Source organism: Entelurus aequoreus, linkage group LG03, assembly GCF_033978785.1.
Source record: "Entelurus aequoreus isolate RoL-2023_Sb linkage group LG03, RoL_Eaeq_v1.1, whole genome shotgun sequence".
NCBI lineage: Eukaryota > Metazoa > Chordata > Actinopteri > Syngnathiformes > Syngnathidae > Entelurus > Entelurus aequoreus.
In genome coordinates this window covers 80,106,595-80,116,944 of record NC_084733.1, presented here as the reverse complement: position 1 = coordinate 80,116,944, position 10,350 = coordinate 80,106,595, and the positions used below count along the sequence as shown (strand labels likewise).

The 10,350-nt window shown below is 38.1% G+C and overlaps 1 protein-coding gene across 5 annotated transcripts in view; it reads right to left on the bottom strand.

The window, feature by feature from the left end:
• Nucleotides 1–787: 787 nt before the first annotated feature.
• LOC133646933 (uncharacterized) overlaps nt 788–10,350 on the bottom strand; it is a 55,698-nt gene continuing 46,135 nt past the window's right edge. For all 5 annotated transcript variants that reach the window (XM_062042880.1, XM_062042879.1, XM_062042878.1 and 2 more), the window contains 6 exons: nt 7,716–7,930; nt 7,375–7,637; nt 7,171–7,287; nt 6,954–7,080; nt 6,813–6,851; nt 788–3,404 (listed from right to left, as the gene is read on the bottom strand). In XM_062042880.1, the coding sequence (XP_061898864.1) occupies nt 3,130–3,404; nt 6,813–6,851; nt 6,954–7,080; nt 7,171–7,287; nt 7,375–7,637; nt 7,716–7,930 (1,036 nt within the window). In that variant the 3' untranslated portion in view covers nt 788–3,129. The remainder of the gene's footprint in view (nt 3,405–6,812; nt 6,852–6,953; nt 7,081–7,170; nt 7,288–7,374; nt 7,638–7,715; nt 7,931–10,350) is intronic.

Here is a 10,350-nt window from a genome sequence, read left to right as displayed (position 1 = left end):
GTGGCACTCTGGACATCATTCGTTCATGCATTGGTATTATTTATGTTCTTAACTGGGCCACCCCCATATCTTTATAAATGACATGTCATTTGTAAAGACATGCCAGGCTGACAATAGGATAATGTAAACAACACTGCCAGAGCTGCAATGAGTTTATAGTAGGTGTGTGAATGATCAACAATCAATATTATTGGCAGAAATAGAGGGCCCCAAAATCAAATTTTGCTTAGGGCCCCATGGAGGCTTGGGCCGGCACAGCCTCCACCGTGGAAATTGACCTGTGGCCTGTAGAACCTCTTTACACAGGAGAGGGGGGCAGAGCAGAAAAGAGAAGCGGCAGATCAACTGCTCTAAAAAGGGGTCTATTTAAAGGCTAAAGTATACAAATGAGTTTTAACATGGGTCTTAAATGCTTCTACTGAGGTAGCATCTCTACTTGTTACCAGCAGGGCATTCTAGAGTACTGGAGCCTGAACAGAAAACGTTCTAGAGCCCGCAGACATTTTTTTGGGGTCGAGTAATCACTAATAAGCTGGAGTTCTCTCTGAGTGCTCTCTTTTTCCCCATTATTAAGTAGATATATACAGTATTTCCCTCAGATTGCCTATATACTTGGGGAAGTGGGGGTATTGCTAGGGACCTGGTCAACATGTCATCATATAATTTGCATGAGAAACCGATTCCTGGGAATCGGTTTCTCGATTTAACATGATTCTCGAACCAAACTGATTCTCGTAATGTATTATTCGGTATAATAATTACAATGAAACTTTTTCAATGTCTCAACTTCAATGGCTTTAATTGAAATTACAGAAGAAATTACCAATGCAATAGACAGTAAAAAATGTACAGCAGCAGTTTTTATGGATCTAACTAAAGCATTTGATACAATTAATCACAATATTTTAATCAAAAAACTAGAACGATATGGCATCAGAGGGTTAGTCTTAAACTGGATAAGAAGTTATCTAACGAACAGGAAACAATACGTGAAGCTAGGCGAACACATGTCTACAACGCTAAATATATCCTGTGGTGTACCTCAGGGATCAATATTAGGACCTAAATTATTCAATCTCTATATAAATGACATTTGTAAAGTTACAAAAGATTTAAAGTTAGTATTATTTGCGGATGATACAACAGCGTTTTGTTCAGGAGAGAACACACAGGAGATAATACAAATAATAACAGAAGAAATTAACAAATTAAAAAGATGGTTTGACAAAAACAGACTATCGTTGAATCTTAGTAAAACTAAAATAATGCTATTTGGTAATAGTAGAAGAGAAAGTCAAACACAAATACAAATAGACGGAATAGAAATTGAAAGAGTAAATGAAACCAAATTTCTAGGTATAATGATTGATGATAAATTGAACTGGAAATCTCACGTAAAAAATATACAACATAAAGTAGCAAGAAACACGTCAATAATGAATAAAGCAAAACATGTTCTAGACAAAAAATCACTTCATATTCTATACTGCTCACTAGTGTTACCATATCTGAGCTACTGTGTAGAAATATGGGGAAATAATTACAAAAGTACACTTCATTCATTAACGGTGTTACAAAAAAGATCAGTTAGAATAATACATAATGTTGGATATAGAGAACATACAAATCCTTTATTTATTGAATCAAAGATACTGAAATTCCACGACATAGTGAATTTGCAAACAGCTAAAATTATGCACAAAGCAAACTATAACCTGCTACCCAAGAATATACAACAATTCTTCTCAACAAAAGAGGAGAAATATAATCTTAGAGAAAAACGTAATTTAAAACATTTGTACGCACGTACAACACTTAAGACCTTCAGTATATCAATATGTGGAATTAAATTATGGAATGGATTAAGCAAAGCAATCAAACAATGTACTAATATGATCCACTTCAAGAAACTCTTCAAACTTAAAGTGTTTACAAAGTACAAAGAAGAACCATGACAAACATTCTCAATTTATTTCATCCATCCATTCATTCATTCTTAAAGTAATCTTACTTATCTCATCATATGAAATATGACTTTCTTCACCAATTATTATTATTAAATTCTTGCTATTATTTATTTATTTATTTTTTATTGTGATTACCTATGGAGTTTATTGTGAATAAATTGAGAACAGGAAGTGAATAAAAAAGTTTCAGCAATTGTTATGTAAAGAAAAGGGGTAGGATTAAATAAGCTCTGCTTCTTCCTACTCCTTTTCGAACATGTTGAAAAGAGAAACTGGAAATTGTGATGTATCCTGTTGTATGCTTGCATGTTCGAAATAAACTCAAACTCAAACTCAAACTCAAAAAAACAGGTTACAGGTTAGAAAAGCTGCTTCTGGTTGCATGAAGGTGGCCTGAAAACGTATTTTTAAAAGGTGATTCTTATAAAAAGCAAATAGATGTTTTGTTTTTATTAATCATTTTTTTAAGAATATGAAGTGATTTAGAATCAGAATGAATAAGAATCGTGTTTCGGACGTGAATGTTTTTGTTTTTATTTGTGCACCCTTAGTTAATAGTCCTTTTTCTACAAATGACAATTGATATTCTCCGTAAAGTAGTCACTGTAAAACTAAGCACACAAAGGAAAGTACATCAATATACACATGAAGTGCACATACATGTAATAATCACGTATAATTAAGAATACAGTTTGGAATAAAAATCAAAAAGCAATACAATTATACAGGATGAAGGTTGGCTCTAAGGTCGCTAGCTTAAAGCTAATGCACAATGACCCAGCTCATTGACAGGCTAAGAAAAATTAGCAGAACAAACTTGTACATCCATCCATTTTTGACAATGTAAATGTAAATGTAAATGTGTTGTACTTGTATAGCGATTTTCTACCTTTTTTAAGGAACTCAAAGCGCTTCGACACTATTTCCACATTCACCCATTCGCACACACACTCACACACTGATGGCGGGAGCTGCCATGCAAGGCGCTAACCAGCACCCATCAGGAGCAAGGGTGAAGTGTCTTGCTCAAGGACACAACAGGCGTGACTAGGATGGTAGAACTTCGCCACGCCGTCCCCAACGATTATCCTTATTAAGGTTGCGGGGGTAAGCTGGAGCCTATCTTAGCAGATTTATTTTTTATGTTTTACTTTGGCCAACATCATTCCAAAACAGGTAGCCCCAGCTCAGTGTGAAGTGTCAGGTCCCTCCGCTGAAGGTAAACGATCATGTTCCTGGAAGTCGCTTCTCCTTTCCTTCTCACACTGTCAATCAGTTCACGCACCTTCCCCGCACAAATCGGGGATTTCTGTATGATTGCGTCTTTCTCACCATCGTTCAGGTCCCCATTACCCAGAAGGTCATCCAACAACTGGTACATTACTTCCTCGCTGATCCGCTTCACAAACTCTCCCCTTACTCTCAACAGCACCTGAACTACAAGAATAAAGCAAAACCTTTGATTAAAAACGTTACCTTATTGTCTTTTATGCTATTTAAAGCCACCGTAGTTACACTATGTGGATTCATGCATATTGTACATTACAGTGTGTAGTTGGCCTCCTAAGGACGAGTCAGCTTGTTTTATTTATAAAGTGACATTTCATGACAAAACATCTCAACAACAAGACTTATTACATAAAAAGTCATACATATATAGGAATTAAGTTGTAAGAGTACGTGTTCTGCCCTCACTAATACAGTATGTATTGAGGTTATACAGCTTGTCAGACAGATAACAATCCAATAAAGTTCCAAAGCAGATGAAACTGAAATACACACAATGACAAATGTATAAGCTATGTGATTCAAACAACATACTGAAATGTAATACACAATAGGTACTGTATGTAATTATTAGCTTTACACAAATATGCAATACTATCATCAAACAAATACTTCAGAGTGTCGAAAATAATTAGACGGTGCAAATATATGACTGGCAGCCATTTTAAGTCCTCAAAACATCCATTAAAACAGTGCACAAAAATCCCCTTTTCTACCGCTTATCCCTTTCGGGGTTGCAGGGGGTGCTGGAGCCTATCTCTGCTCCAATCGGGCGGAAGGCGGGGTACACCCTGGACAAGTCGCCACCTCATCGCAGGGCCAACACAGATAGACAGACAACATTCACACTCACATTCACACACTAGGGCCAATTGAGTGTTGCCAATCAACCTATCCCCAGGTGCATGTCTTTGGAGGTGGGAGGAAGCCGGAGTACCCGGAGGGAACCCACGCAGTCACGGGGAGAACATGCAAACTCCACACAGAAAGATCCCGAGCGCAGGATCGAACCCAGGACCTTCGTATTGTGAGGCAAAAATAGTTTTTTCATAAACATCTTACTATCAAATTGAACCATTGTCCACCTTAATATTGAGCTATATAAACAAGTTAAACTTGACTGGAAGAGGGACAGTTAAGTTGTTGTCGGGTTTTTTGGGGATTTGTTGTGAAAAAAGGTGTTCCATTACTAGGGATGATGTTCGAAATCGGTTCTCCCAGTTGTTCGATAAGAAAAGAACCAATTCCATGGACTCAAATCCCTTTTTGAGAACCGGTTCCCGTTATCGAGGCCACTATAGTAAAGAAAAAGAGTTGGTTCTTTATTCGAATCCCTGGGAACGAATCCCTTCCCACGTACAGGAAATGCCCTGTGGGACCTGCAATGTTATGCCCATTTGATTGTAGACTCTTACTGACACCTTGTGGCGATATGAAAATACTACGCGTCATTAGTTTGGGCACTTCCGGGTTGAGACAATTGAGAAGTAGACAAGTTATGTTAGCTCTTAGAAGCCTTGGAAAAGATAAGACTGTAAGTAAACTGTTTAACTTGTTTATGTAACTCAATATTAAGGTGGAACGTGGTTAAGTTTGATACTAAGATGTTTATTGAAAAACGATTTTTGTGCACTGTTTCAATGGATGTTTTGAGGACTTAAAATGGCTGCCAGTCGTGTATTTCCACCATCGAAATAGTTTCAACACTCAGAAGTATTTGTTTGATGATAGTACTGTATATTTGTGTGAAGCTAATATTTACACATTGTGTATTACATTTCAGTATGTTAATTGAATCACATAACTTATACATTTGGCATTGTGTGTATTTCAGTTTAAAAAAATAAAATAACAGTCCAGTGCAAGACAAAAGTAAAGATAGAAAAAGACAAAGCAAGATCAACAACAATAAAGAGCCTAAATGGATTAATCTGCTTTGGATTGTTTGTTAGCTGTCTGCCAAGCTGTATAACCTCAACACATATAGTGAGGGCAGAACAGGCAATATGCAATTATTGCCAGGCTTCGCTCTCATGTAAGGGGGGAAGAATTGTTGATTGATGACTGTGGTGTTCTTAGTGTCATAGTGTGTGTAGTTAGTATGTTCCAATAGCAGCAGAAGTGCACTTTTTGGAGAGATGTATTATTTTCAGTTTTGTGCCCAAGGGACTGATTTTATTTAACACTATATTATTATTTATACACCTATAGTGATCACAGAGACAGGTTGTTTTTGTGTTACTGTATATATTTGTTTTTCTGAAAAATCCCACTTAATATACTTTGGGTAACAACAGTCATATATTTTGTTTTAGGGGGGTAACAGTCAATATTTATTTATTTTATTTTTTTCTCATAAAATAAAAGTGAGCTTTTGTTAAACCAAAAATTGTGTTTTTTTCCATATACAACAACCTATCTGGAATCTATCAGAGAATCGATAAGGAATCGGTTCGATAAGAGGATTCGATAATGGGCTTGAACTCGATAATTTCTTATCAAACATCCTCCCTATCCATTACCCCCCATGTTATGTTTGTACGTCGCTTTATATTGCGTTCAAAGTCTACAAACTTTCACAGAAATATGGACTTTTGTCGAAGCTGGAAGCCATTATCAATGTTTACAGTCACTACTAAATTAGTCTGATTTCTCAAATATAACATGTTTTTGTACTTTCACACCTATGTGTCCATGCACACTCTCTAATGCGACTAATGGTCATATGCCTCCTGTACACTGGGGGGCGCTTAATTCATTTTAGGGCAGACAAATGAATTGCTTTTCCGGTTGACCTACAGTATGTCGTCACACTAGGAATTGCGAATCCTTACAACTTGTTTTAAGAGATGTCCGCTGTGATATTGACACAGATGACAAATATTACGTCTCTAATGGCTATGCTGATGTTAAATAGCAAGAAATGATCGTCGATTTTGCTACGAACATGACTGTACAAAGAAAGACCAACGGAAGAGTTTTTTCGAATACATTTTCGGACGGAAAATCAATTCATGGAAACCAAACTTTTGGATGTCTCGGAATTTATTCAAAAGGCTCTGTGGATTGATGGAAGGAGTTTTATATCCGAAGAAAAAGACCGTTCCTGGCCCCGACTGATACTGTTCCAGATGAAGGTTGCAATTGTTGCTGTTTTTATTGAATGGTATCTGCTTCTGGGTTGTATCATGTGCGTTGAGACCCGGTCCTCTCCGGCCGCACACACCCCCTAGAGAAATCCGGTTTACACTCGCATAATCCAGGTGTGTTAGTCCGACTTTTCAAAAACCGAACACGATCGGATTAAGGTGTTTCCATGGACTGTAGGAGACTTACTTAGAGCCAAATTATTTGAGAAATCGGACTAATTTAGTGTGTGGACTGTTTCTTAACAAATACATTTGCTTCGATATACAAACCTTTTTAAACACAAACCCTGTTCAAGAACCAAATAAGTTTGTAAATCGATGTTTCACTGTATTGTATTGCATTTTTAATAAATGTTTTTCATCTTTTGATGAGCACTTAAAAATCAATGCAAAAAAAAAAGATGCTCACCACAATCAGACCCAATAGGTGTTGCATTTTGGTAGTCATCTGAAGAAAAAAAAAATCCAGATATTTGTCTGGATAAATCCACAACTCGTAGCTGGACCATGCGGTCTTAGTAGTGTAAACAAATGAAAGAAGATCACTTACTCTGTCGAATCTTACATCTCCACACTTCTCCAACTGCACTTTCAAGCATGAGAGTGAATTCACTCCCCGGGCTCTTGACGTACACCTCAAAGAAATTTGGGTCACTCTCGTGTTTGAGCCTTAATTTCTGTGAAGGAAGTATAGTGAAAGTTATGTCTGCATTGTTACATATTTGACCGTTTGCTATATACAAATAAAAAGACAGTTCCAGTCATACAGGTGGGTATATTTCTGCACTGTCAACATCGGCTTTGAGGGAGAATTGCTCATCCAGTTTCATGGGTTCCTCGAGGTGAGATTTCTCAATCTTCACGTAAGTCTCCTTGTCCAGTTCCTAGTGCCAGAGGAAAAACAGTTATACATTAAAGTAACAAAATATGTTGACTGAATCATTCTACCGCCACCAAAAATGGGCAATGACCTTTTCAAGAGCGGGGTCGCACAGGATCACATGAACATGCAGCGTCAGGAAGGTTTTTGTGGTCTTATATATCAACACCTTGCACTTCATGGGCAACGAAATTCCGAGCAAGCGCGAAAACCTGATGATCACACCTTTTACAGAGAAAATTGGGTGCGGTAGCCTGACGTGTGATGATGTGACCTCTGAGACTTCTTCTACAATATATCCATCATCATCCACACGCAGAACTGCAAAGTGCTCCAAAAGGGAAGGATTAGCAGCTGCACAAAAAAACAATGCACAATTATTATTTGCAGCACTATCTGACACTGCTTGTGAATTACATCATGCTTGCCTACCTGTGCAGATCCAATGTGGCAGATACACGTCATCAAACTGTCCCTCATCCACTGAGATGTCCAGTAGGGGGCCTCCGGCTATGTACTGCATGGCCTCCAGTTTGTCCTTGTGTTCCCACCAAGGCTCAAAGCGGTACTTGAAGCTCATTGTGTCCGTACAAATCCAGCGCAGGCTCGACAAACTGCATTCAAATTTACCTGGTCCACACTGGAAGCTGGTGGAACAGGAGGAAAGACTCTTTTTGACACAAAACCACCAAGAGTGACGGATGTGTAGACTTTCAGTTTTCACAAACACACAAAGTGGCTAAGTTGGCAAAACGGGTACCTCCTGCTGTGTCCTCTTATTCTCCAGCAAACCAGGTGCGTTACATATGTGTTTATGAGCGATGGCAAACAGGTGTCGCCAAATGTATTTGTGGCAGATCAAATGTGTTTGTTTATTATATTATATGAGTCATTGGTGGCAGACAGCATGAGTTCATATTACACTAAGAGAGAGTGTAACCTCCAGTTAAAATCATAATTATACAGTAAACATTTAAGTTATTATAGTTATAAATATATTCTCTTCATATTTGTTCACTAGGGATGTCCAATGATTATTTGTATTTTTTATTTGGATTAATCATGATTAATCACTGCAATTTGTTGTCTTATAGTCAGACCTGTGTGTTTACTTCCGTACCTGACGGTTTCGGCTACAAATGTTGCCGTCCTCAGAGGTTGTCACGTGATGTTTTTTGGCGAACCGCTTACAGGAAAATGACCATTGTGCCACATGGGCTAATTGAGTGCCCGTCGGCGGGCAATTTCCTGTTTGTTTTTTATTTTCCGAGACACGAAGTGTGCACGCTGGTGCCCTTTTTTTCCCCTCATTTTGATTTCTAGCCATCTCCAAATGGCGTTTAGCAGCAAAAGCTTTTCATTGTGAGGTGTTCATGCACTTTCGGGATGTAACGTAACAACAACGCACTGCTCGCATGGGAAACAACTCAAATATTAGGCGGGGTTCGGATTTTATTTGTGAAGACGGCTAACTCAAGCACCGTCATAAACACACACACACAGCACCCGACTCAACATGGCCGTGTGTACATGAATGTTTTTACTGTTTGTTTTGCCCGTGATTTGTTTTGAAAAAAAGACTTGATTTTATAGATTTTTCCCATTTTTGTCATTTTGAATGAGAAATACCACTTGTTGCAATGCTGTCCACCTTCTCTCATCTTGGATCGTGTTACTTTTGGTTTATCGCTGTCAATTTCTGAGTTCTTTGTTCTGAAATGTACAGATAGTCACTACGGCGTATTATTTAAGAACCGAAATGTAACTTTTTTTTTTACTAACTATTAACAGTTGTAGCCGAAACCGTCAGGTACAGAAGTGAACACACAGGTCTGGCTATAAAAATAACAAATTGCGTAATTTTTTTGATCACCTCATAAACCTCTTTGGATTATGATTACTCACTGTTGATTGCTCGCTTGCATATTTAAAATTTGCTTAAGAAAACACTCAAATATTTGTACACAAATGCAATTTCAGTGTCAAAATCACATCCAGGAACGTTTTAAACATTTTACTTGAATGCATGTCATCTATCGAGCCTGCTCAGTGGCCTTGTGGTTAGAGTGTCTGCCCTGAGATCGGTAGGTTGTGAGTTCAAACCTCTTTCAGGTTGTATTTTGGACTATAATATTGAGTTAACTCGTTAATTTTGACGGCAATAATTTTCACGTGCGTCAGTCAGATTCTCTAAATAAATCAGTGTCTTTCATTTTCCCACGTGTGTGTGTAAAGTACTTGTTTACAAGTCCCTTCCAGACTCGCAATCATCTGCGCAATAGCCCTCTGGAACACATCTGGAGCCGATGAAATCCCAAATGGCAAACGCAGGAACCAGAATCTTCCAAAAGGGTGTTAAATGTGCAGGGTTTGGAGCTTTCATTGTCAAATTTTATCTGCCAAAAGCTCTGATTGGCATCTGGGACTGAGAAATATTTTGCTTTTGGCATGCGAGAAACAACTTCCTCCACATGAGCAAATAGTAATGCTTCCGTTTAATTGCTTCCTTCCAATCTTTTTGGGTGTGACCACATGTACCATGCTCTTCACCCATTTAGTTGGCTCGGTCTGCCTCACTATCATTCCCAATTTCTCCATGTGCTGTAATTCCTCGACTACTCTGTCCCAGAGCGCCACATCCTCCTGGGAGCATGCGCAACAGGTGTAACTGTGTGGTCAATTTGACCAGGTAAACACCCTAATCACTTAAAAAGTATTAGTATTTTCAAATGTCATTTTCTTGTGCGTAGTTGGTGCAATCTTTTTACTAATTCAAGTTTGACACAGGTATCTTCTACTTATATAGGTGGAACAGCTTGTTATGTAATTTCAAAATCAGTGCCAACCTTTTGCCCTTGTGTCTACATGTCAATGTTGTTTTTCCCCATTGGGAATGTTTTCTCTCCAAGGAAAGCAACAATTTTACTTTTACTTGCTCTGGGCTTGCTTTCTACATCTAGTGCATTACGTGTTCTATAACTGACATTGCATTGCAGTCTGCACCTTTGTCAGGTTACAAAGTCCCTGTTTTATTGTTTATTTTCACATTTTATTCATGTAGACCCCA